Source organism: Protomyctophum bolini (genome assembly GCF_963924005.1).
Source record: "Protomyctophum bolini genome assembly, chromosome: 15".
In the NCBI taxonomy this organism is placed as follows: Eukaryota; Metazoa; Chordata; class Actinopteri; order Myctophiformes; family Myctophidae; genus Protomyctophum; species Protomyctophum bolini.
In genome coordinates, this window is record NC_137876.1 from 5,435,849 (window position 1) to 5,463,431 (window position 27,583).

Here is a 27,583-nt window from a genome sequence, read left to right on the forward strand (position 1 = left end):
TATTCGCACAAAGCGGCTGATGCGATCACCTCCTCTCCCTTTGACTTGCTGACAGGTGAACTTTTAGGCCTGTCTTGAAGGAAGCCAGTGATTTGTTTGTTACACTGTGTATTCTACTGTACACCATGATGACAAGATTCAACAGCTGCTACGAGAACATACTGTATACTGTTCCACCAGTGATATGCATGTGCGAGCGTCCATGTGCATGTGTGTGAGTGTGCGTAACGTGCGTGCTTGCATGTGTGAGTATGTGCAATCCCTTGCATGTAATGTACCGTGCGCGCGCATGCGTGAGTGTGCATACTATAGTGAGCGTGTGTGTTATGTGAGTGTACATGTATGAGCGTGCACATGCATGAGAATGTGTGTGTGTGTGTGTGTGTGTGTGTGTGTGCACACGTACCTGGCCCCTCCTCTCCCCCCTGCTGTGTTTCTCCTGGGCTGGTGTCCATGGCAACAGGCTGTGACATCAAATAGACACACAGTTCAAAGTTAACCCATTCTGACCTGAGATCAGATTCATACGAGGTTTCCACTGGAGGACACACACTGGTCTGATTAACCCATTCTGACCTGAGATCAGATTCTAAAAATGTCAGTCGTTCTTCGATTTTTTTCAAAAATAGCAGACCTACAAGCTCGTAGCGCGCCACTCGGTGGCGCGCTATGAGCTTGTAGATCTGCTATTTTTCAATAGCTAAAGCATAACATGATGCTATAACACCAAAATGGGTTCCCGTTCAGAATGGGTTAAACACATGGTTGCCACGGAGACAGCATTGTTAATTTTTGTCCACGTTAATTAATGAACACGTCGTTCTTTACCTTCTTTCTTTCTTTCTTTCTTTGCAGCAAAAACTACTATTACTAGTACCTACTTATAAAAAGCTATTGCTGCTAACACTAATACTACCACACAGGGGTGGTAAGTAAGTAAGTAAGTACTGTACTGAGTTATTTGTACTTGAGTATTTCTAAATTCCAGTACTTTGTAGATTTTGATTATTATTATAAAACATACAGCAAGCATTTCAACACTAGCCTATATACATTTCAACCATTTGGAAATAGCCGAACTACAAGCTCTAATACTTTAAATGAGACATTATGCATAATGAGTACTTTTTTACTTTTGGTACATTTTGTAAGTACATTTTGATGCAAATGCTTTTGTACTTTCACTCAAGTACATTTTGAATGCCGGACATTTACTCTTTACAGTACATGCACGCACACATACACATACACAGGCGTGTTTGTCTAGGGCAGTCTCCACCATAAAGACAGTACAATAGCCGATATCAGAACAAAGACAAATATTGACTCTCTCTCCCTTTTCTCACTCACTGCAATTCATGTGCCATATAAGAAATAGGGTTAAAGTGCTATAATAATAATAATAATAATAATGAAACGGAACTAAATAAAATACTACAATAGAACATAAACGATAACTAACTAAAACTGTATTGTGTGTTTATAAAACGAACTAAAACTGAACTGAAATTACGTACATTTATGCGTGTGGCGCGGTGGGAGCTCAATTTTCTATTTAACCTTTTATAGATGGCAAATCCACTGAGAACCGGACCTTCGCTCTCCACGCGGTCATGGAAGGATATCGGAAATGACCGAACTAATCCTGGTCTCTAAACTGCCTCCCCCTGGCCAGCCGGGCCGCCTGATGGAGGGGAAAGGAACTGGTTGGAATAACGTGTTCCTTCCACGCTCTATGTCCAACCAGGGAAACTCCCCCCTGTCAGGTGTAAAGGAGCAACTTGGACACTCAGGCATGAAGGGAGCATGAGTTAAGACCGTTGCTCTCCCCAGGTTGGCGGAGGGTGTGTAGAGCCCAGGATCACAGTAGATGATTGGCACAGGGGTGAAAAATGGGTTACAAAATCGTGGGATAAAAAAGATATAAAAAAAAAAAGAAATGACCGAACTAAGTAAAGATGCCTGTTGGCTGCCGTGTAAAGTGGTCTTGAAAGCAAACGCTCTCCACGGCCAAAAATAGCCGATCTACAAGCTCAAAACGCGCCGCGCTGCGACGCATTTTGAGCTTGTAGATCGGCTATTTTTTGCTATATTCGAATTGAAATCTTGAATTGTTTTTTTTTTTGCTATTTTTAATTGGGATCCTGAAAAGTCATTTTAACTAAATACAAATAGATTGGACATAAAAAAAGACAATAACATTATTTGTAATACTACTCAGAAAGCTATACTAATTTAAACTGTAAGTAATTAAAGCGGGTCATGTTTGCATGTTTGGAATTGTAACAGCTGAAATCAATAACATATCAGTATTCCATGTATGGTTGAGAACCATCAAATCAGCATGTATTCTCTTTATTCAGACTGCAGCCATCTTGCCAGCAAGGTGATACCTAGGTGACACTTCCCATAGACGGCACATTCATCCAAACAGAGAAGCCCTCTCTAATTATATTAAACAACGTCAAAATCACCAACATTGCCGCTGTAGGGAAAGCTTGAATGATCCTCTTTTAATCTGTAAAGTTTTTGTTTAATAAAAATCCACCGTAGACTTTTTATGAGCTACTTCCTGTCAAGAAGTTCCTTGCAGATGAGTATTTTGTAAGTATCGGAGTATGGAAGCGCTCGTTATCAGTAAAGCAACCTCCTGCTGCCTCCTGTGCACATTCAAAACAGGTGGTACGCATGGGCCGTTGGCGTTGAGTGATAGTCAACGAGCACTTCCAAATTCGGGAGTGATGTAGGCTAAATAGAATAATACTAGACCTGGCACAGGTTCAAAAGTTTAGTTAGTTAAACAATTAAAAAGTTATTGAAAAAACACTGTTCATCACATTATTAGAAGGACAAAATCAGTTTGAAGTTACAATGGGTTCGTATAAGAAGGTTGGCATCCCGGTATCTGATTCAATGAATATCAAATATCTAAATGCTCAATCATGCAACTTAAAAACTGTCCTGGGTGCTCTCCAAAGCCTTTAGATGACCCCAAACAAAATGTCCAAAGTGAAATGTCCCTTTAATATAGCATCCCAATCAGTTGAACCACTTTACTTTGGCTATTATTCAAAGATATAGCCAATATACAAGCTCACAAAGCATCACATGTAGGCGAGGTGTGACGCATTGTGCGCTTGTAGATCTGATGCTTTAAGAGAACTCTTGCGCTGTAGTGAGCTTGTAATGTTTTTTTTTTAATATTCCATGACATTCACACACATTCTGGAGGTCAACCAAACACCAGCTGTCACCAAACTGCATTTTAACCACCCACAGTAGGCTATACTTCAATGATGGGGTCCCTAATTGCAATAAAATCACACCTGTGTGAACTGAGTGGTGCAATTCTCCCCCCCCCCCCCACCTCTCTCTCTCTCTCTCTCTCTCTCTCATTAGCAGGCAGAGCAGCTATCCCTCTCTGTTTCTGGCACCCCCTACTGGTACTAATAAGTCATATACTCGTGCTCATTAACATCACATACATGAACACATAGGTGTACAGTGTAGGTGTACCCCTGCACTATGAAGTTTATAGTTACTTTGTATGATATGCCTTCTCCGCTGTAGCATAAAGAAAGTTGACTATTTGACTGTTTGAGTCAACAATGATATATTTTATTGCTCATATGTCTGACTGTGCTGTGCATTGTAGTATTTCTAAATGCTTAAATAGTAACCGAGCTAGCTTACCTCCACAGACGACTCACTAGTGTGTGTGTCTCTCTCTCTCTCTCTCTCTCTCTCTCTCTCTCTCTCTCTCTCCAACCCTCCATCCCCCAGGAGGATGTCTCTGCTCTGTGTGTGCGTGTGTGTGCGTGCCTGCGTGCATGCCTGTGTGCGTGGCGTGCACATGCATGCATGCGAGTGTGTGCACATGCACTATGAACAGGAAAGCTCCTGTGTTGCTAGGATATTCCCATGCTCCTTTGTGACTGGAGGTTTGACTCAGCACACACACACACACACACACACACACACACACACACACACACACAGATCAAAGTCTTGTTTCCACAAGTTAATAACGGTGTCAAATAAGTCACTCAATACTCAACTATGGTTCCATGATGGTGGGCATGCTCAACTGCACTGCTGAAGACTGACGCTTACATAATTAAAGATGGAGTGCCGTGATTTTTCCAAAAAGTGTACAGTATTTGTTAAAATGTTGTTTTTATGTGGGCACGCCCACCAGTTCATTAAGTATGCCTGGTTTGCCTGGTGGGTGGTGATGGGTGGTGAGCTCTGATACATATACCTCCTTCGAACTTTTTATTACTAAAGTAAGGGCGTACTGACCCTTTTTATTGCCCCCCCTGGTTTCAGCAGCTCCTTTTTTATTTGATTGTAGCAACCTTGTAACTTCCATTATTAAGCTTCAGACATTTGTATTACTGGGAGATCTTCATTTTCACGTCAACAAATGCACTGACCTTTCTGCAATTAATTTCCTTATAGTATTACTGGATCTTTTCATTTGATACATCATGCTACAGGTCCTACGCATAACCAGGGAAACACCCTCAATCTTGTTTTCAGTTTTGGATTACACCATTGTTACTAATGAAAGACGGTTGGTTGTTTTGTCTATTTTATCTCATTCAGGGCGGGAACCCCTTTTGGTGTTCCTAGCATTGTTATACTGTAGCTGTTGAAGAATAGCAGATCTACAAGCTCATAGCGTGGCACCGGCAGACTGATCGTTTCAGAGCGGCCGAGTGTAAACTCAGATCTGTGAGGGAAGAAGCCAGACATCGCACCTGATAATTTGAGGTTTAAGCCACAGGACAAAGTATAATGACCATGCCATGACGGACCATAAATCCCTTGTTTTTAATATATATTTTATTCCTGACTGTGTGGCCGGTACACGCATTAAGCGCTCACGCATTGTAAATGGTTTATCAGGCGAAACGTTTTCTGCCGCTAATTCAACCGCCCCCAAATGTCAGCGATGAGATATTGATGTTTTAGTTATCTCTTTTAACTCGCACTGTACTGATATTTTAGATGTAGTTGCTCCATTTAAATCTTGCACTGTCCCTCTGTCCGCACTTTAAACAAAACCCACGAGGATAGATAGATAGAATACTTTATTGGCAGTTTAAGAAAATTTACAGAAAATCATTTTAAAAAAACGCCAAATGGACTTTGACACAAAAGCCTTCGCTTGTTTCCATTGTGGTCCACTTTGTAACATGAAACTATACACATACATACTGTACAGACAAAACAACCATGGAACATATAATAAATAATCCTTATATATAAGGCTGGGAGTGGGAGCTATATACATAGGACAAGAGGTACCCTGAGAGAATAGTCCTGAGCATGGGAGATGGGCTATCCAGGGTCGGAAGCTAACTATGACCAGTGAGTGTGTAGATGGAGCCATGATTTCAGGTCTTTCCTAAATATTGCAATAGAATGTTGGGATTTCAGGGCTGGAGGGAGTGCATTCCACAGAGTAGTGGCTGCGTAGAAAAAAGCATTTTTTCCTGAAACTGGGGGGTCTCAGACGAGCTGAGTGCCAGTGATAATTAATTTTAATTCTACGGTCAAAAATTCACGAGCCACATTTTAGTAAACTAATTTCATCCAGTAAACGAAACCCAAAGGTCCTTTTTGACACCATTAACAATATTGTCTGTCCACCAATGCCCAATCCTCACGTCTTCTCTTCTCTACAAATTATTGCAATGATTTCCTCTTATTTTTTGTAAATACAGTTGGCAACATTAGGGCAGGTATCATCCCCTCTAATCCCACTCCCCATCTAGTCCCCAACCACCACCATCAATCAATCAATCCTGGATATATCTGCACATACTTTCCCTCCATCATTTAACACAGATAGTAAGCAGCATGAAAACCTCCTCCAGTCCACTAGATGTCCTCCCAACCACCATGTTGAAAGATGTTTTAAGCTGCATGGTACCATCCCTGCTCAACATCATGAATCACTCAGACCCCACTTCCACTGGTTGTTTCCCAAAGGGGGCCCGTTCAGTTCTTTCCACTGGTTAGTTCCCAATGAGAACCTGTTCAGTACTTTTTGGTTCTTAGTCCATGAGCCAGAACTAAATTGTATTAAATTGTTTATTGTCAATTTGTTTATTAAATTGTTTATAGGATCAATGCAAGTAAATTATTACATGATAACCCTTCCACAGTAGTACTTTTTCATATTTCCTCATTTGCATATTTAAAAAATGTTAAATTTGTAATACAATAAATCATTGTCTTCGTGTAAATAATCAACTGGGGAAGTTTCATGGTGATAACAATCTAATATATAGGTATGGTTTTGCCCACTCAATTCACAATTAACGTTCCAATGTTGGAGCTCTGGCTCATGGACTAAGAACCAAAAAGAACTGAACCGGTTCCCATTGGGAACCAACCAGTGTGTGGAATGTTCTGAAACCAGATTGGAACTTGTACATTAATTTATATGTGTCAAGTTACTTTTAAACCTGTTCATAGACTACTTCTTCCATCACTTTCGAGATAGAGCTTAGAATAGAAATAGGGCGGTAGTTGCCGGGGTCTAATTTACTCCCTTTCTTGTGCAGGGGGGGTTACTTTAGCCAGTTTGAAATCTTGGGGGACCTGTCCCTGTTTGATGGAGAGGTTTACTATGTGGGTGATGATTGGAGCTATAAAGATGGCTGAGTTTCTGAGAAATTTGGAGGGAATATTGTCATGGCCAGTGGCCTTGTGGGGTTGGAGGGCTCTCCGTTTTTTAGTACCTCCTCAGTTGTTACCATTGCCATTTCTCTCATCTTTACAAACACCTAGGTTTTTGTAGAAGGCATTGATGTGCTCTACACCAAAACGCCCAGAGTGGGAGGGCAGTTTGTTAACCAGCGTTGTTGCAATGTTTGTAAAGAAGATGTTTAAGTAGCTTCCAGAGCTCCCGAGGATTGCTTTTGTTTTCCTCCGCTTTACCATTGATTTTATGAGTTTATTTTTGCTGATTTGGTCATGGCAGTTACACTGTTTCTTAGCTTGTTACGTTGGGTTTTTAGGATGCCTAGTTGGGTTTGGAGATCACTGTCGAAGAGCTTGGCTAGCTTGAACTTGCATGTAGGTTTTGAGGTCCCTAGATGTGACTGTTTTGTGACAGCCGGACTTAAGTTTTTGTTTTGTGCGGGTACAGAAAATCATAAAATTACACAGATAAATACCCCCAGGAAAGTGTATATCTTCTAAACGTCATATTTGTTTGCAAAAAAAGTGTCCCTTTAACGCGTTAGGTTAAGGCCTTGGGCCCGATTCATCAAGGACATTTTTAAATAAATGGACTAAAGATGTGTATTTCCGGTACGCTCAATCACGTGCCATTCATCAAATGTGGCATAGGCCTACCTGCCTTCATCTGTGCATATCGCGGCTGTGCACTCATTTTTGACTGACAGTCAGGAGACACCCTATAACCCAAGCGTTGTTTATGGTCGCTATCAGGACTCTTACTATTATGTTTCAAATGGACAGATCTACAAGATAACAGCGCGCCGGTTGCGCACCGCGTTACAAATTGTAGATCAGCTTATTTGGCAAGCAAGTCCCTGTCCATGACTGGTTAATGAAGTAACGATCTGTAGGATATCCATTATGCCAAAATAACCATCGCATCAACACATCAGCATAGCATCAGATGGCTGCGGATTTGTACATCTGTTTGTTTCATATGCTTTTCACCTTTGCTATGATTATGGTGATTAGTATTATAGCCATCACCTGATGGTAACTAGTGCATTTATATAGCGCCTTTATCGCTTTACAGAGATTTCTGTAATTATGCTTTAAGTAGCATGTGACGTGTCAAACTCGGTGTTGGTTGGTTTTGATCATGTTTATAATATAGCTCTATGCAAGGTTACAGTGTGTGGACTTCTATTTTGATATAATTAGCCCTGAAACATATCTGTCTGTCAGACCGTCATGTGAACCATATAGAATATGCATACAAGCGCAATACATCAACGGCTATATAGACCTACAGTATATAGAGTTATAGACATAGTTTTGTGGTGACCAATGTTGGGCACATGTTCATATAGGCTAGTCCAGAGCCATCTAATAGAACAGTTACGATATAGAGGGGGCAGAAACTGAGCGCTCGAGCGTGACCCAAATTAAATTGCATTAGGGTCATTCAAATAACATTAAAAATGTATGGATTGACCATTTTTGGATCATGGTAAATTCAGGGGTTGAAAGTCGGGGTACCATTAAAAAGCTATAAGGTAAAACATTATAATTTTAATTATGCTTTAAGTAGCATGTGACATGTCAAACTAGGGGTTATTCTGCATTATCATTCTGAATCCATTCCAAGCATTCTTTTTGCACGAAAAACACAGCCAAAATGTGCCCAAATGTGTTCACCTCATGACATTTGTGATGACGGCTATGGCCGTTTCTTCCCCAAGGAGTGTTTTTCGTGCAAATATTTTGTTCAGAATCATGAATAACCCCTAGTTTGACACGTCACATGCTACTTAAAGCATAATTACAGAAATCTCTGTAAAGCGCCTTGGATAAAGGCACTAGTTACCATCAGGTGATGGCTATAATACTAATCACCATAATCGCATCAAAGGTGAAAAGCATATGAAACAATAACAGATGTACAAATCCGCAGTCATCTGATGCTATGCTGATGCGTTGACGCGATGGTTACTTTGGCATAATGGTGTATCCTGAATCACTATTAGATTTATAAGCATGTTTAGGAACATTTGTGTAGTGTAGGTCGATAATATTTTGATAGCAGGTGTATGCGCTTGTGTATGTACATTTATGTAATGATAAAGCATACATAGATAATCTGTAGTGTTTAAACCTTTATTAAATCAAGCAATACAAAATTATCAATATTTATTTTCACAGTTGTAAAACGGTTTAAGGCTATAAAGAAACAGAAACTATGTGGAATGTACACCGTCTCTTAACAACGACACAGTGAACATCTACACAAACCCAGCAGTTTGTTAGCACTTTACGGCACCAATATTTACTGCATATCAATTAACATAATCATTATTGCATGAATATTATTAAATATGACTTTATAATTCTGACAAATGTGGAAAAACTGATGCTTATATTGTAATACCGGCAGTAAGCTGGAGGAAATAATGCAAAAATGAAATAGAAAATGTTGAATAGAACTTGAAACAAAAATCCATCACCAGAAACTATTCATGTGTATTTTATTCAGTCATGTTGATATTTCCCCCTGTATGACTCCTCATGTGTACATTTAGACTACCCGTCTGAGTAAAGCCTGTACCACAAACGGTACAAGAGAATGGCTTTTCGCCTGTATGAGTCCTCAAGTGTACATTTAGACTACCCATCTGAGTAAAGCCTTTACCACAAACAGTACACGAGAATGGCTTTACGCCTGTATGAGTCCTCATGTGTACCTTTAGACTACCCGTCTGAGTAAAGCCTGTACCACACAAGGTACAAGAGAATGGCTTTTCGCCTGTATGAGTCCTCATGTGTGTTTTTAGATCAGCTCTGCTAACACGGCCTTTACCACATACTGTACACAAAAAGGGCTTTCTGCCTGTATGAGTCATCATGTGTGTTTTTAGATTACTTTTCTCAGCACAGCCTTTACCACATATTGAACAAGAAAAGGGCTTTTCACCTGTATGAGTCCTCGTGTGTACTTTTAGGCTACTTCCGTCAACAAAACCTTTACCACAAACGGTACACACAAATGGCTTTTCGCCTGTATGAATCCTTATGTGTGCTTTTAGACTACTTGGCTGAGCAAAACCTGTACCACAAATGGTACAAGAGAATGGCTTTTCGCCTGTATGAGTCCTCATGTGTGATTTTAGATTTCCCTTGGAATTAAACATTTTGCCACACTCTGTACAACAAAACCTCATGGAGAAAATGTGTTGTGATGATTTCAGGCCTTGGGACAGCTTGCGCTTTTCGCCTGTATGAGTCCTCATGTGTGTTTTTAGATTTCCCTTGTAATTAAACATTTTGCCACACTCTGTACAACAAAAACTAGTTTGTTTAGATGATTTCAGGTCCTGGGACAGCTTGCGCTGTCCTCCCACACTTTGTGTGTTTTTTGATTTCAGTGTTTTTAAAGTCCCTAGTCCCCTAGTCTCCTCCCACTCTTCATCACTGTCTTCAGTGTCGGATTCAGAACAGTATGAAGAGAGGATCTGGTCATCACCAGTAGGTTGTGTTCGTACCCAGTACTCTATATAAGCTTGTGTTTTCATGTGTTCAGTTGAGGTGCCGGCTACAGGCTCTGCTAGCAATGTCAACGTGGACCCACCAGCCTCTTCTGGTCTTTGAAGTAGCTCCTCTTGTTCATCTTTAATCTGTGGAGGTTGTGGTTCCTCCTGGACCAGACTGGAGCTCCTCTCCTCTTCAGGCGTAACCTCCTCTTTACACACAAGCACGTGTGTAGTAAAGTCTAGGAAAAGAAATACAAAGAGACTGAATAATAGGTTTCAATCTTGTACCTCAGTGCAGAGTAGTGCCCGGAAAAAGTATCAGCAGATTATTCTTTGCCCACATGTTCCAAAATGTAAATGTTGTTGTGCGCTGACTGCACTCTGTGCTGTAAATAGTAGGGATGTGAACGACTCAGTATTTCCTGAGTAGACGTGTCGTGGCCATTTAGCACGTTGTTCGCTTATTCTCTTTATTTATTTTATATATATATATATATATATATATAGCTGTGCATCAGTGACAGGAGAGTGCAACTGTGCATTGACTGCATTCCTTTAAGCAATGTAGCGTGTAAAGGGTTTTTCCCCTGTATGAAGCCTTTGCCACACACTGTACATGTAAAGGGTTTTTCCCCTGTATGGATCACTGCGTGTCTCTTCAGAGAACACTTTTGATTAAACCTTTTGCCACAATCTGTACACCTAAAGCTTTTCCAATTCCCCGTGTGACTCCTTGTGGAGGTAGTTTTCAGACAGCTTGTTGTCTCCTTCCACATTTTGTGTCTCGTCTGATTTCAGTGAGTTTAAATCATCACCGTCTTCAGCGTCAGATTGAGAACGGTCTGATTTCAGTGAGTTTAAATCATCACCGTCTTCAGCGTCAGATTGAGAACGGTCTGATTTCAGTGAGTTTAAATCATCACCGTCTTCAGCGTCAGATTGAGAACTGTCTGATTTCAGTGAGTTTAAATCATCACCGTCTTCAGCGTCAGATTGAGAACGGTCTGATTTCAGTGAGTTTAAAGCCAACTGACCTTCCCTGGTCTCCGCCCAGTCATCACTGTTTTCAGCGTCAGAACAGTCTGAAGAGAGGAGCTGGTCTGTTCCACAGTCCTCTACAGCAGCGGGTGTTTTCATGTGTTCAGCTGAGGTGCTGGATAGAGGCTCCATCTCTCTGTTTTCATCGTCAGAACCAGAACAGTCCTCTAAATCAGGCTCCTCTAGTCTCTCTTTAATCTGCGGAGCTTGTGGTTCCTCCTTGACCAGAGTGGAGCTCCTCTCCTGCTGGTCAGCAGGAACCACCTCTGTACACACAGCAAGGACGTCTACGGAAAGAAATATTAACGGGTTAGAGGTTTGGGCTGTGTAGATACCTTGCCATGATGTATCTCCAAATGTGGACAACAAATACAACATAATAAGTGCTCCAGTGATTGGAAATTGATAATTGAAAATATGCTCCTCATTGACTTACATTGTACGCTGAAACAGCTCTCAAAGTCACTCTTTTAGTACGTACACAAACAAAGATCACCAAAACTCACATGTTTCTTTTTTAAATAAAAATGTTAACTTCCTGTTGATTTGTTTCAACTAATTTCATTAGGAAGAAAACCCGGAATGCAGATCTTCAAATTGTAAAATCAACAGGAAGTTAACATCTTTATAGTTTATAGAGTTTTGGTGATGCTCTATATTGTCTGAATCAACTTTGTTTGTGTTTGTTTACGTACTAAAAGAGTGACTTTGAGAGCTGTTTCAGCGTACAATGTAAGTCAATGAGGAGCATATTTCTAATCACTAGAGCATTCTTTTATTTATTTCTTGTCCACATTTGGAGTTACATCATGGCAAGGTAACGACACAACCCAAACCTCTAAAAAAGTGGTCTTGCCCTTTAAGCAACAATATTCACATTACAGGTATTACGGGTACAGATATTTTCTTTCTCACCAGCTGTCTTCTTTGCTTTGGACTTTTTCTTTATTTCTTTCTTCTTTTTTTCACCAATTCCTCCACCTAAGTTCACAAAAACAAAGACAAAAGAAAACACTTGATGTCATGTAAAGTTATTGATCACTAAAAATAAGGTCTAGTGCACTTTGTAAAATGAATCCCAATGGACCCCTTAAGGCCTATTTATAGTCTGGACTTTCGGTGGTGAGGTGTTAATTAAAAATCTGCATTATCACTTAGTTTATAGTCTACACAATCTTTACAGAATGTAGAATTGTTATTTTGATCATTATCTCTCCTAGTGGTACCAAAATCAATACTATAATACAAAACTACTATAATTGTGGACAAAATATTTTACAACAATAATACCAGTAAAATACGTCTTAAAGGCGATAGCGACCACTGATTTCTGATCGTCTGCACCTTTGTTAAATTGACACACACACACACACACACTCACCTGCATCAGTGTGTAGCGTCTCCATCTCTCTCTGGAAGAGGCTGCACATGAACTGGGCGGCTGCACAGAGGCACTCCAGCACAAACACTCTGACCTGACAAACATCACTGGCACTGCTTGTCTGTTTCTCCAAAACACACAATATCTGCTCTCCCACCGACATCATGTGTCCATTTATCTCCAGTCGTACAGACTCCATTTGACACGTTTTCCATCCTTGAGACATTTTAACTCCGTTAAGAGACGTTTTAACCCCCTTTATGGTACATTTGACCTCCTGTGTTGTGAGACCGCCTTCGTTTTTAGGAGAAACCTCTGGAAAGAAACTGGAAAAACTAGCCGTACTAGTAATTCACGACCTTCTACTTCCTGGTCAACGTGCGTCAAGCTTGCAACCTAGAGTAGCTTGAAACACAGGATCCAGCCATCCAGGGCATTGCCGTAATGCCTTTCGCCCCCTGGTGGAGGAGGTGGAGGTGTGTAACTGTCGCTGATTAGATTTAGATACAATTCTACATTCTGTAAAAAAATAGTGTAGACTAAGTGATAATGCAGATTTTTAATGAACACCTCACCACCGAAAATCCAGACTATAAATAGGCCTTAAGGGGTCCATTGGGATTCATTTTACAAAGTGCACTAGACCTTATTTTTGGTGATCAATAACTTTACATGACATCAAGTGTTTTCTTTTGTCTTTGTTTTTGTGAACTTAGGTGGAGGAATTGGTGAAATAAAGAAAAAGTCCAAAGCAAAGAAGACAGCTGGTGAGAAAGAAAATATTTGTACCTGTAATACCTGGATATAAGAGGCAACCTTCTTATTACATTTTGTTTACTTGTTAGAATCAAAGGTTTTAAGCAATAAGTTGCTACCCCGCCTGTCCCGTCCCGCACAAGTGATACTTCTGTCCCTCAAATGAACACTTTGGATCTAGTCACCCTACACTGATGCCTGAATGCCTTTCACCCCCTGGTGGATCATGTGTAACTCTTTAATTGATTGATTGAAACAAAATACAAAAACTGTTACTGTGGACGACACCATTATAACGATTACACTTGTTTACAACAAGTGTAATTTTCAATTCATCAGAATGTCATTGATCAGAGTAGACTCTATTGTTATTGCCTGCCCAAAATCGAATTGTTGGAATACCTGTTGAATGAGTAAATGGAGAAGATTGTTTCCATGATGTGCAACAGTCGCAAATAGATCTTCCCTTGGCTTCAGGCTTTGTACCGTCTGTATACAGTACACAAAAAGTATAGTTATCATGAAACATGCGTAAGCTAAGAACGTAACAGTGGAATATATATATATATATATAATAATTAAACTATACATATAAACTATAGGCCTACACTATACTATAAAGTCTGTATAAAATGCTATCTAAGTCTACATAAAGTGCTATCTAAGGGGCTAGGGCAAGTGCTACGGAAGTGAGGCTTCAGTTCTGATTGTGATTGTGATTCGGATCAGAACCCCCCCCCCCCCCCCCCCCCACCTCCACCCCCAAAAAATAAACCTCACGCAAAACATCCTTGCACAGAGTCCGGTGTGTATTACCCTATAGACTCTATTGCTATGCTAATGTCTGTTCAGCATGATTCTAACACACACACACACACACACACACACACACACACACACACTGTAGGGTGACATAGTAAAATCACAATTACCACCCCAGACACTGGACTGTTTAGCTATTGACGTTTATTCACAACATTAGAGTGCTCCCTAGTGGAACACCTTCCTATTACACAATACTGTGGAGAAACATTATGCTAAAGTTGTTCGTGTACAAAATAAATTCTTTACAAAATCCAGCCATGCAGTCAGCCAGAATACATGTGATTAAAAAGATAAAAGAATAAACTAAACTGTACAAAACATTAACCAAATTGTAAGAGAATGTATGTAACATAATGCAAGGCATACGTATAAAAACGGCTTGTATAAACTATACATGCATCAAATATAAAAGTAAAAAAGGTGAACATCGACAATATCTATAAAAAAAGAAAGCGGTTTGGTGTTGAACTTAATGCTTTTCAACTCCGAGAATGATTTGTCTCCATGATGAGACACAGATTAACATGGATAAGCAACAACAACATACATTTTTCAGAAAACCCTTTTAGAACAACATATTTAGAACAGTGTTTAAAGACAGTGGTTCTCAAAAATAGCAGATGTATTTGTAAGCTCGCAGCATTTAGATTTTATTAAATAATCTTGAAAGTGTTTGGGGGTCCTTGGCACATACAAGTTTGGGAACTACTGATATACCGTACAAGGCTTTGTAGAATCGACCTCAGTTAATGCAGCCGTTCCCAACCTGTGGGGCACGAGGATATTGTGGCTCAGGGTTAGAGTGGCTGGATGGTAAACGCAAGGTTGCCAGTTTGAACCCTGTGGGCTCCCCCAGAGTTAGTGTCAACGTGTCCTTGAGCAAGACTCTGAACCCATAATTGCCACTGATGTGTTGGTCGGTGCCTTGGATGGTTTCTGCCCCCATCGGTGTATGGATGTGTGTGTGTGAATGTATAATGCACAATCTATGTAAAGGTGTATGGATGTGTGTGTGAATGTATAATGCACAATCTATGTAAAGGTGTATGGATGTGTGTGTGAATGTATAATGCACAATCTATGTAAAGGTGTATGGATGTGTGTGTGAATGTATAATGCACAATCTATGTAAAGGTGTATGGATGTGTGTGTGAATGTATAATGCACAATCTATGTAAAGGTGTATGGATGTGTGTGTGAATGTATAATGCACAATCTATGTAAAGGTGTATGGATGTGTGTGTGAATGTATAATGCACAATCTATGTAAAGGTGTATGGATGTGTGTGTGAATGTATAATGCACAATCTATGTAAAGGTGTATGGATGTGTGTGTGAATGTATAATGCACAATCTATGTAAAGGTGTATGGATGTGTGTGTGAATGTATAATGCACAATCTATGTAAAGGTGTATGGATGTGTGTGTGAATGTATAATGCACAATCTATGTAAAGGTGTATGGATGTGTGTGTGAATGTATAATGCACAATCTATGTAAAGGTGTATGGATGTGTGTGTGAATGTATAATGCACAATCTATGTAAAGGTGTATGGATGTGTGTGTGAATGTATAATGCACAATCTATGTAAAGGTGTATGGATGTGTGTGTGAATGTATAATGCACAATCTATGTAAAGGTGTATGGATGTGTGTGTGAATGTATAATGCACAATCTATGTAAAGGTGTATGGATGTGTGTGTGAATGTATAATGCACAATCTATGTAAAGGTGTATGGATGTGTGTGTGAATGTATAATGCACAATCTATGTAAAGGTGTATGGATGTGTGTGTGAATGTATAATGCACAATCTATGTAAAGCGCCTTAGATAAAAGCGCTAGTGGGCCGCCAAGTATTTGGCAAAACACTAAAGATTTTAATGATAATATAACAATGTAAACAAATATATATATATAATAACGTAAAGAAAAAAAAAAAAGAAAAGACAAATTACAAGGTATTTATGTTTGTCTTTAAATAATTGGAACATTTGTTTTCATTGTGATAGATGGAAATGGGCTTGAACTTTTAATTGAGCTAAAAGACAATTTCAAATGAAGTGTCCTCTACTCCAAAACAGGGCAGCTTCCCTCTCTGTAGAATGGTTGATATTCCATACATTGTGTTGGGAAATTCCATACACAGTGTTGGGAAAGTTCATTTATTTTATTAACTAGTTCAGTTCACAGTTCATAATTCAACATTCGTTCTTTTTTTCCCCCTTTTTTTATATTATATTGCCACAGTCTATAGCCATTTGCGCACCAGCTGAGAGACAGGGATTTAGAGAATGCTGACAGGCACTCAAATCTAAATGAGATGTTAACGTCCTGTAAGTAGATGGAAATAAAACTAGTGTTGACTAATCAATACAAGTGGCTCTTATTTTGATGAGGCAGTTTCTGCACAGGAAGTCGTATCACTTGTAAACGAGCTACGATGGATGAGCTGTCAAAGTACTAGTCGCTAAACCACGTTAGCGACCATATATTTACAATATGAAAACTGACAGAAATGAACGCGTTCACAATGACGTTCATTTGTTGCACCGTGTGTGTGTACTTACTCACTACTACTTGGGGGTCAGCTGTTGCCATCTACTGTATTTCATATCCATTTGAAAGCTTAGGTCTTGAGGTTTGGTGTTGGTGAAATTAATGACACCTCAAAGTTAGTGGTTGTGTCCCTAACTTTAGTTAGTCTGTATGAAAACTAAGTTTTCAGTATGAAAACTAAGTTTTCATACTGTATGTTCAGCCGTAGATGTGGTCTGTGTTCTGATATACAAACATGTCTTTAGCTCGGAGAGCTAAAGATGTAACAGAGCTATCCTTTATGCATACACTAGTGTCGCATTATGGAGCAATCAAGACACCAAACTAAAATAACACTCTAATTCTCAGCTAGATAGGCACAATCGCAACAACTTTAAATACAAAATCTTTATGTATACATAATTATACATGTAGCAGTATATTAAAAAACAATGAAGAATAAAAAATAAAAACAACCTGAGCAGAATCCTTTTCCAAAAATGTAGGGGATGTAAAAGAAAACAAAAAAGATATTTACTCAGGACCGCCAATGGATCTGCGACTCCACAAGCCGGTCCCAGAACCACTGTTTAGGACTCTGTGTGTGTGTGTGTGTGTGTGTGTGTGTGTGTTTGTGTGGGGGGTCATCACCTCATCCAGGAGCCCCCACGAGGCATGCCACTCATAGGCGGCATGCCGGGGGGTGGTGGTGGCGGCAGCGGAGAATGATGGGGCAGCACCCCCTGGCCAGCCGAGGGGGGCGGCGGCGGGTACCCGCCCAGGCCGTGCCCGTAGTCGGCGGCATGCCCGTACTCTGCGGCGTGCCCGTACTCTGCAGCGTGCCCGTACTCAGCGGCGTGCCCGTAGTCGGCCATGCTCACCATGTGCGCCGGCAGCGGGGGCGGCATAGCGTAGCTGTGGGTGTAGGGAGGCAGCGGGTGGTGGTGGGCGTGGGCGTAGACCGACGAGGGTGGCGGCAGCGGAGGAGGAGGGTGGTACGACGACACGGCCACAGTCGGTGGCGCCGGAGGCAGTGCGGCGGGCGCGTAGCCGTGGCTGTGGTAGCCCAGGGGCGCCGGTGCGTAGGCCTACAGAGGGAGGAGACCATTATAGGAGACCACACAGTGGTTGGTTCCCAAAACCTTTTCAGGTCAAGGACCCCCGACACTAATTTACACTAATTAGCCCCGCGGACCCCCATTTGAAAAAAATATATACTTTTTTTTTTCCGTTGACAAAATCAACTGTAGATGTAATCTTATGATATTTAGTCAACTGAAACTAGACTAAAACTAAAACTTTTTCAGATGACTAAAAACATGACCAAAAGTATACCTGGGGGGGCACGGCGGTCTTCATCATGGACTGCAGGCTCTGGTAGCCTTCGCCCGACATGTAGGAGCTGTCTGTGGGGATGCCCATGATGTAACTGTTGGTGGCGGCCTGCTGGTGGGGGTGGTGTGTGTCCTGCTGGTGGGGGTGGTGTGTGTCCTGCTGGTGGGGGTGGTGAGTGTCCTGCTGGTGGGGGTGGTGTGTGTCCTGCTGGTGGGGGTGGTGTGTGTCCTGCTGGTGGGGGTGGTGTGTGTCCTGCTGGTGGGGGTGGTGAGTGTCCTGCTGGTGGGGGTGGTGTGTGTCCTGCTGGTGGGGGTGGTGTGTGTCCTGCTGGTGGGGGTGGTGTGTGTCCTGCTGGTGGGGGTGGTGTGTGTCCTGCTGGTGGGGGTGGTGTGTGTCCTGCTGGTGGGGGTGGTGTGTGTCCTGCTGGTGGGGGTGGTGTGTGTCCTGCTGGTGGGGGTGGTGTGTGTCCTGCAAAGCAAAAGTACCATGTTTACCCAGTGGGTAACTGGACTAAGCTCAAGAACTTGTTTACAGCCAGGAGGTGCACGTTTCCGGGCTGGGCACAGCTTAAAAAACGTGTTTTTAAGACAGCTGGTGGATGGGGAAAAAAAGCTCCACTTCCGCGGACGACTTGCGCGACGGCCAGATTCCCGGAAGCGCTTTCCTCCTCCGCGTCAAACGTCCGCGGAGGTGGAGCTTAATTCCCATCCACCAGCTGTCTATAAAAACAGCTGCGCACACCACGCCGTCACGGCTTCTTCTGTCCGCGGCGCAAAACCGTTTTGCGCTTATAGGTCTGGAAACGGGGAGGCCCTGCTCATAGAACAGTTCATGGTAGAGGTTCAATGCCTTGCTCAAGGGCACTTCAGCGGTGGTAATTTTAACCGGTCGGTCCGGGGATACGAACTATAGCGACCTTCCGGTATCAAGACCGCTCCACAAACCGTTCGGCCACCGCTGGGGGTGGTGTGTGTCCATGGAATAAAAGAAAGGTAGTTAATGTCTCACAATGATAGGGCTTGGTGTCGAACTTCAACACTTTCTTGTCATCTATATGAAGTATCGAGTACATGTGCTTTTCACCTGACTGGGGGGAGTTTACCCGGCCAGACGTATAGCGCGTGGAAGGAACACGTTATTCCGACCAGTTCCTTTCCCCTCCATCACCTTTCAGGCTTTGTAGACAAAACAATGCACAAATAGCTTGTACTAATGCTCTTGCGCCGGGGCCATGCATAAGGCATGGTTTGCAGTAAGGCATGATTTTACACTTTCATATAAAAAAGTAATAATAATAATAATGTCTCAGCTTGTAATATCGTCTCTTTGCACATCTTTTTTCACCTCAACATACTGTACATTTATGCAGGCGAATGCGAACGATTCCGATGAAAAATAATCCGGCGGTTAGGTAATAATTGTGACGGGAGGGGGGGGTCCTACCTGTACCTGGGGGGGCTGCGGAGGGGGAGGGGGAGGCCGGTGGGGCAACGGAGGGGGCTGGTGCTGGAGAGGCGGAGCCAGAACAGACACCTTGGACAGAGGAAGGAAGGATAAACACAAATTAGCATACTTTGTATTATTTATTTTACTGAAGGAGCACTTCACCCATTTTCAACATTATCTTCAAATAACTGGTCCTCACTGATGCTCAGTGCTCACTATATATAATGGCAGCCTTAGTATGTACTCTATAGTCAACTCTTAATATTCACCAAAACCACAGCAGAACTCCCACCACGGGACTCAGGCAATCAATTAATAACCCTTTGCAACCACTATATTAATGGCAAGTATTTCCTACACCCTTATAAGTCCAAACATCTGAACTAACCCTTTAACCTTCAGAATAGATCACAGGTGATTTTAGCCTCTGCAAGGGGGGGTCATCAACTTGCGGGCCACAACACCGTTTAAGTACAATACTTGAGTACATGTACTCAGTTACTTTGTGCCTGCACTGACCTTGGAGGAGGCGTCCGGGGGATTTGGGGAGGGCTCAGGGTCCCCGGGGAGGGGGAGGTGGGCCAATGGGTAGGAAGGAGGAGCTTTGCGATCTGTATAGGAAACAACTGTTTGTTTAAAAAAAAAAAAGAACACTTCATAATAATGATCTGTCATATAACACAATTATTTTTAAGTGTATAGCGTGCAGTGGGGAGCAGTGACCTGCGGGGGGCAGTGTGGGAGGCATGGGAGGCTCCAGTCGTGGGATCTTGGAGCCGACGAGCTCTGGATAAGAGGAAAAAAAAGACAAACGCAGACGACTGTATAATTTATATCCATTCATGGTGGTGGAAAGTACATTTACTCAACTACTGTACTTAAAAGGGTCATTTTAACATCTACTCTGGCTTTAGTAGTATTAATAAATAAACAAATGAATCAATAATCAACATTAAATCTTCAGTTCAATGAACTGTTTGCATCCATATCTAAAACATAACCAAGCAGGGTTGTGGCTTACCAGAGCTCTTGATGTCTTCTTTGGGAGATGGCTAAAGTGACAGGAATGACACGAGGAAGTGTGAGATACTGTAGCATTAACCCATTCACAAACAGCAGCACACGCTCACAATACAACATGTAGCTTTCATTAGTTACAACAAGGTCTGGAGACGAGATCTAAGGCCTATTATTAAAACGACCTTGCTGTTACATTGCTTTGAACGGAATAGAATGTTCTTTCTAGACAAAGGATTTGCAACATATTTTAAGTATGAGAAAAAGCACCACAAGTGTAACTTTTCAATCACAGTTCAGCACTTTGTATTTTATTTTTCATACGTGATGGACTTGAAACAAAACATCTGTGCAGGGCTATCATAGCTGACTAAACGGCTTCCACGATATTATAATCCAGTTGTTCTCAAAGTAGGGTACGCGGACTTGAGGGGGTTTGTGTGTGTGTAATGTGTATGTGTGCGCGCGCGGCCGTGCGTGCATGCGATCCACTCACGTGGGGGCGTTTGAGCGCTGGTCTCGGCGGGCTGGTCTGCGGGGAGGGCTTCTTGGTCAGGGGCGGCGGGGCAGGCGGAGGAGGGGCCACGACGGGGGCTGTGGGGGTCTGCTGAACCTGGACCTGAGGAGGGGGGGCGGCGGCGGCGGCGGTGGTGGGGGGCGTGGCCAACAGAGGTTTGTCCCCCACGCCGCCCAGCGCGGCGGCGGCAGCCTGTGGCATCTGCTGCTTGCCCTGGGAGTACAGGTCCAGGATCTGGTGGCAGATGTCTGTGGCCCCCCCCGGGGGGGGCGGTAGGGGTTAGTGTTAGTCATAATGAATCCATTTAGACCATTCTAAATCCTGACGGTTTTCTGAAAAACCCTATGTTTCTACATCAGTGGTTCTCAAACATTTTCATGTCAAGGAGCCCCAGAATTCTATGTTCTAATTGGCCGTCGACCGCCATCTGAAAATATGTAGTTCCAGGGGACCTCTCCCTCCCCCCTCCAGAAGCAAAGATTTGAGTTAAAAACATCCATAGCTAAAGTATATCATAATGCTTAGAACACCAAAAGGGGTTCCCTCCCAAAATGGGTTAAGCTCTCAAGAGGTAAATTACAGTATGGAATTGTGCGGACAATTTTTTTTATCCAATTAACGACAACAAGATATTTTGGGTCTGAGAGGCTAAAAATCTCACCAAATGGTGGTCCGACGTGGCTCAAATGGTGGAATAAACAATGGACCTTGATAAGGAAAGGGCCAGTCCCCCCCCCTCCCCCTCCCTTACCTTCCAGCACCTCCACGGGCACATCCTGGACGAACTGCTCCCACCAGCGGCGGGACGACTGCTTGGCCGTCCACTCCTGGATGTCGAACTTGCAGAGGCGTCCGGCCAGGTACATGACGGCCACCGCGATGATCTCCGGCTCCCACTGCAGGGACAGCATGGTGCACAGGCTGCACAGGGATGGATGGATGGAGGGAGGGTTACTATGGACACCTAAACACCTCCCACTGTAGGGACAGCATGGTGCACAGGCTGCACAGGGAGGATGGATGGATGGAGGGTTACTATAGACCTAAACACCTCCCTGCAGGGACAGCATGGTGCACAGGCTGCACAGGATGGAGGGTTATTATAGACACCTAAACACCTCCCACTGCAGGGACAGCATGGTGCACAGGCTGCACAGGGATGGATGGAGGGACACTTATTCTAGTCCCCTGAACCCTTTTAAACACTTCTGCCCATCAAACACAAATGTTTGGTCAAACCATGCGACTCCCATTGCAATTGCATTGCAATTGCATTGTGGCAGCCATTAAACACAGACAAGACACATAACATGTGTTCTGTATGTATGTGTGTGTATGGGGCCTCAGGCTTACTTACTCTTAGTTCTGATGGATCCCCCCCCCCCCCCCCCCCCTAACACTTTTTGTCTAGTTTTTATTTGCACTGTGTTTACAAAAGTAAGTAGACCTAACCTAACTGATTTGGACTCGCCTGTCATTCACGAAGGTCCACGCCATCTGGACAAGCTTCTGCACCTTGTTCTTGTCACCTGAAATGGACACAACGGTACTAAGATAAGAACCTAGCAGTGGAATATCTATATTGAAACTATGTGAAACTTTACACTACAGAGTGCTATATGTCTACAAAGGTCCTATATAAATGACATCAATTGCATATGCCTGTAAGGTCGTTGAGGCTATAGAGCAAGTGCTACGGGCAATCTGAAGAGATGGGTTTTCAGTAGAGCTGGGACTCGATTAAAAAAATTAATCTAATTAATCAGAGGCTTTGCGATTAATTAATCTAGATTAATCGCATTTTAATCGCATATCATTATTTGACCCGAGAACAGTGAGAAAGCAATTTTTTCAAATGGATTTTGGTATTATGACTTTATGAGTAAAGGAATGAATAGTGAATACATAAACTTCAGCAACAAAACATTGTTTATTTTTCATCAGGTGGTACTTAAACCAAAACCAACAGATCAGTGCCATTTTTGCCATAAAGTGGTCGCAAGTGGTCTACAGTTGACTGCAACCCAGTAAGCCAGGGAGTTTGTTATTTTGTCAGACTTGGACTTAGTCATATTGCCTCTGAAACCAGGCATCAGGTCGAGTGTAGGTTGCGACGTTGAAGAAGACGGAGTAACGTGAACTTCCACGCTAGCAGCAACATGTTTGGCATTGATGTGATATGTGAGGGACGATGTGCTGCGGTGATAGGCAAATTCTTTGTTGCATAATATGCATACAACTGCATTTCTGTCCACGCTTCCATCCGCTCGCTTTTTAAATCTAAATTTCCCACTAAATTTCCCAAGCTGCGCGTTCTTATTTGGGTCTGCATTCATGCTAACGTGTGCCGTTTCAGTTTGTTGTTATCGTCTAGTACTAGCGGAAGTGAATGCTCAGACAGCAATGTTGCTGCTGGGTGCGTCAGCATCTTAGGTAAGTGGAAACGTGCGCCCAGTGAGAAACGTTCCGGTTCGGCGGTGAAAACAAAATATGCGATTAAATGCGTTAATTATTTTAACGCGTTAATTTTTCTGTAGTTAATTAATCTAAATTAATCGCAATTAGTCCCGGCCCTAGTTTTCAGACTACGGCGGAAGATTGCGAGGCTAGTGTGTTTGTGTGTGCGTGTGTGTGTGTGTGCGTGCGTGCCTTTGAGCTGTTTGGCGTAGCGCAGCAGGAACTGGTAGGGGTGTTCCACTTGTAGGTCAAACTTGATGGTCTGCAACAGGATTCTCTCCAGCACCATGACCTCCTCCTGCACGCGCGCACACACACACACACACACACACACACACACACACACACACACACACACACACACACACACACACACACACACACACACAAAATTGATCAGGCTAGGATTATGAAATAATTGCGACAGGCTTATGAATACAGAACACACTCATGGCCGAGGGACTACGGTAAACGTGTTTTTTGTGCTAAAACGATTCCACCACGCATCAAGCCAGTTATAACAGGCCAATCTGGAGACGTAGATTGATTTTACTTTTTATTATCTTCATGAAATTATTGGGGGAAGAGAAATAATTGAATTTGTTTTGAATTAATTTGCTTTTTTGGGAATGTTTTTTGAAAATGTTTTGTAATAGTGATGGAATGATGGATGTATGAAACCCTTTTGGTGTTTTAAGCATTATGTTATGCTTTAGCTGTTGAAAGATTGCAGATCTACAAGTTCATATGAACTTGTAGGTCTGCTATTTTTGGAAAAATCGTGAAAATGTGACACAAATCTTTGAATATATATTATTTCAGAGTGAGCGTTTTTAACTCGAATCCAGGTCCCTGGAACTACATATTTTTCAGATGGGGGTCGGCGGCCAATTACATATAATTCTGGGGGTTCTTGACATGAAAAAGGTTGAGCGCCACTGACATAGAAACGTGAGGTTTTCCAGAAAACTGTCATGATTTAGAAAACCTTAGTAGAATGGTCCTCAGGTCTAAATGGGTTGATTACTTCAGTCTATATTAGTGCATAAATAATACGTTTCCCAGCCCTGGTGTCGACATTCCACAAACCTTTGGGTCGTCTCCAAACTGGGCGAACTGGACATCGTTGAGGAGGCTGCGGGCCGTCTTAATGATGTCTTTACACTTCTTGGGCGTCTCCTCGACTTTACCTGCTAGGAAGAGGCAGCATCCCCCCGTCACCTGCACGCACACGCATGCAACCCAACCCACACACACACACAACACACACACACACACACACACACACACACACACACACACACACACACACACACACACACACACTTTTATTGTCAGTTTTATCATCTGCACCAAATGGAGACATTTCTCTCTCTCTCTCTGCTCCAAATTTCTCTCACATTTTTACCATCTCTACACCAAGTGGCATTGTGAGCTTGTAGATCTTTTATTGTTTTGGTTAATATTCCCCCCAGAATATCGATTCTGGGGTTCAAGTGTTTTAAGACACCTACAATGAATGAATGAATGAATGAATGAGTGGACGGATGAATGGGCCACCTCGTGTCCCATCCCTCATGGAATGATATTCATACAGTTACAATAATTCCAATGTACACTTCTTGTTACACTGGTCACCAGCATTGCTGTTACTGGTTGTTTGGTACATGGATTTTTTTCCTCAGGTCCCAGACTCCCAGGCTTTCTCTAAATAGTAATAATAACAAAGACTGTTACTTTGTGGACGATCCATGCTCATGCATTACACTTATTTACACCAGGGTCCACCATTTTCAATTAATCAGAACCATACAGTACATCTATTGTTATAATGCTTTAATATCATTCTATATCTCTTTTGATAATGCGTATACTTACATATCTAGGGAACTGTTTGAAGGAGTGGAACATGTAGAAGCGGTGGAAGTAAATGATGCCGGTAGCCAGTGTGTCATAGTGTCTGAACCACAGCGGTTAAGGTATACAGGATTATTTCAGATTTCAGAGAGAAAGGGAAATACTAAATTAACTGTTAACTACATTACAACATTTCGCGGACGGGGGGGGGTGGGGGGTAACCTGACGCTGCCAGATCCAAAAAGCTTGCTACACAAATTTGTTTCACAGCTTATTTGGATCTGGGATCGCGGAAGCAAATTCGATGACGGGGCTGTTCCTTTTTTTCAAGATACATGGTAGATGATTGGATGGGAGCGTCTGTCTATCACCGTGTGGGCGTGCAAACACAACCAATCATATCGACGTGTCTATATACCGTCACATCCGCATCCCGCCTTTAGCTCACGCTGATTGGTTCGGTACGAAGCAGATCTGACTCAGGGCTCAACTCCGTCAGAGATCCCAGATGAGTGTTGTGTTGGGGAATATGTTTCCGCAATACCGCCCTCATCTGGCAGCGTCAGGTTAGGTGGGGGGGGGGTGAGTCGGTAAATGGTGCGAGTGGTTTTGGTGTTCATAAACAAAGCAAAGAATCTACTTCCTTCGCCGTCTAAGATCCTTCGGTGCTAGTAGACGGATTCTTCTTTTGTTTTTCACTTCTGTTATGAGTGTTCTTCAGTACTGTAGTACCACCTGGTATGGATGTCTGTCTGCAGCCCTAAAGTCACAACTGCTGCAACAACTGAACATTTGTTCAAAGATTGTTGGACAACAACTTCAGAAACTTTATACATCCACATATGATAACAGCATCCTAAGGTTAGCAAGGAATATCACCTCTAATACTAAGCATGTGTTGTATGGAGAATATAGGTTGCTACCTTCAGGAAGGAGATATGGTGTACCAGCATACAATAAGGTCAGACTAAAGAGGTCCTTTGTCCACCAGTCGACCTTGAGGCTTAATCAGGAGATGTAGTAGCCACAGGATAATCTATAAGCGGTGGATATTGCTCATGTCTTTATTTATGTAAATTGTCTCGTTCTTTGTGTTTGTATATGTGTTCTGCATACTTGGCTGCTGTGTCGCAAGACAAATTTCAGTGTGAACTGACAATAAAGTCCTATATCATATCATATCATATAGGATACAGTCCCAGGCGTGTGCCCACGTCGAAGATGAAGCGGGCCCCCTCTCTGCGGTAGCGGGCCTCCGTGGCGGGGTCCATCCCCTCGGACTGGGACGGCGTGTGGGCCAGGTCTCTCTTGTCCCAGTACCAGCATGGCTTGATGTGGTCCACCGGCTCCGCAAAGAACACCGAGTTCTCCCTGAAGTCTCTCATCTATGCCTGCAAGTCTGTCCACACCACCAGCACCACACAACAAAAGAGTATACACATGGCATATATGAGTATTATGAATAAATCAAAAGGTATAGGTCTAAAACAGTGTTGTTTATGTCGACTAAAACTAAGACGAAAGATGTTCGTCGACTGCCTTTTTTCCCTGACGAAAACTGAATGGAAACTAAATTAAAACTAAGCTATGATGACTAAAACTAAGACTAAATATATTGACAATTTCGTCAACAGATAAAAACTAGACTAAATTCAATTCATCATTTAGAGACAGGCCTGCCGCCTACTCTTCTACCCTTCAGACTGTGAAGTGTAGAGTTATGAAATGCATCCATCATCAATATAGTTGCAGGCAGCCCTTTAGACGTGTTTTCACTACAGGGGGATATGCTGCATGCTGACTATAGAATATCTTAATTTCATTCAAATCAAATATAATAATAATAATAAACAAAGAGAGCCCTGCATGAATGTACAGTACGGGGGTGTTTCTAACGGTTTTTTGTAGAGGAAGTTTCAAATATTCGTTCATGAAGAATCAGACTACCGGTAGATCACTGGATCAATTCAGGATGCAGCAACAATAATGAGTGGTGGTCCCCCTCCGATAACTGCAGCTATGGCAGCCTAAATATACACATTCTTTAATTCACATACTTTTGATTGATTGATTGAACAGTTTGCAGAATTACAGTACATTTCGAGCACAACTCAATACAAAGACTGTTAACTGTGAGTGGACGACCCAATAAAGCATTACACTTGCGTTACATAATATTGATTGATTGAT

At 42.4% G+C, this 27,583-nt stretch overlaps 1 protein-coding gene and 1 long non-coding RNA gene across 2 annotated transcripts in view; both read right to left on the minus strand.

Moving 5' to 3' along the window:
- Positions 1 to 9,188: 9,188 nt before the first annotated feature.
- On the minus strand, positions 9,189 to 12,842 carry LOC308329482. The gene is made up of 4 exons (XR_013965393.1): positions 12,646 to 12,842; positions 12,180 to 12,245; positions 11,261 to 11,551; positions 9,189 to 10,465 (listed from the first exon to the last, which is right to left on the minus strand). It is a non-coding gene; the product is annotated as an uncharacterized lncRNA (long non-coding RNA).
- A 4,569-nt stretch (positions 12,843 to 17,411) lies between these two features.
- The window catches only part of LOC308329234 (cyclin-K-like), a gene marked incomplete at its 3' end in the record, with an annotated part of 10,546 nt that continues 374 nt past the window's right edge, over positions 17,412 to 27,583 (minus strand). Inside the window, exons 2-14 of the mRNA XM_080783439.1 lie at positions 26,588 to 26,792; positions 25,415 to 25,496; positions 24,626 to 24,757; positions 23,729 to 23,834; positions 22,551 to 22,608; positions 21,831 to 22,000; positions 21,059 to 21,327; positions 20,567 to 20,597; positions 20,269 to 20,331; positions 20,065 to 20,156; positions 19,543 to 19,632; positions 18,100 to 18,318; positions 17,412 to 17,852 (exon numbers count right to left, since the gene is read on the minus strand). Of these exons, the coding sequence (XP_080639565.1) occupies positions 17,412 to 17,852; positions 18,100 to 18,318; positions 19,543 to 19,632; positions 20,065 to 20,156; positions 20,269 to 20,331; positions 20,567 to 20,597; positions 21,059 to 21,327; positions 21,831 to 22,000; positions 22,551 to 22,608; positions 23,729 to 23,834; positions 24,626 to 24,757; positions 25,415 to 25,496; positions 26,588 to 26,778 (1,944 nt within the window). The 5' untranslated portion in view covers positions 26,779 to 26,792. The remainder of the gene's footprint in view (positions 17,853 to 18,099; positions 18,319 to 19,542; positions 19,633 to 20,064; positions 20,157 to 20,268; positions 20,332 to 20,566; positions 20,598 to 21,058; positions 21,328 to 21,830; positions 22,001 to 22,550; positions 22,609 to 23,728; positions 23,835 to 24,625; positions 24,758 to 25,414; positions 25,497 to 26,587; positions 26,793 to 27,583) is intronic.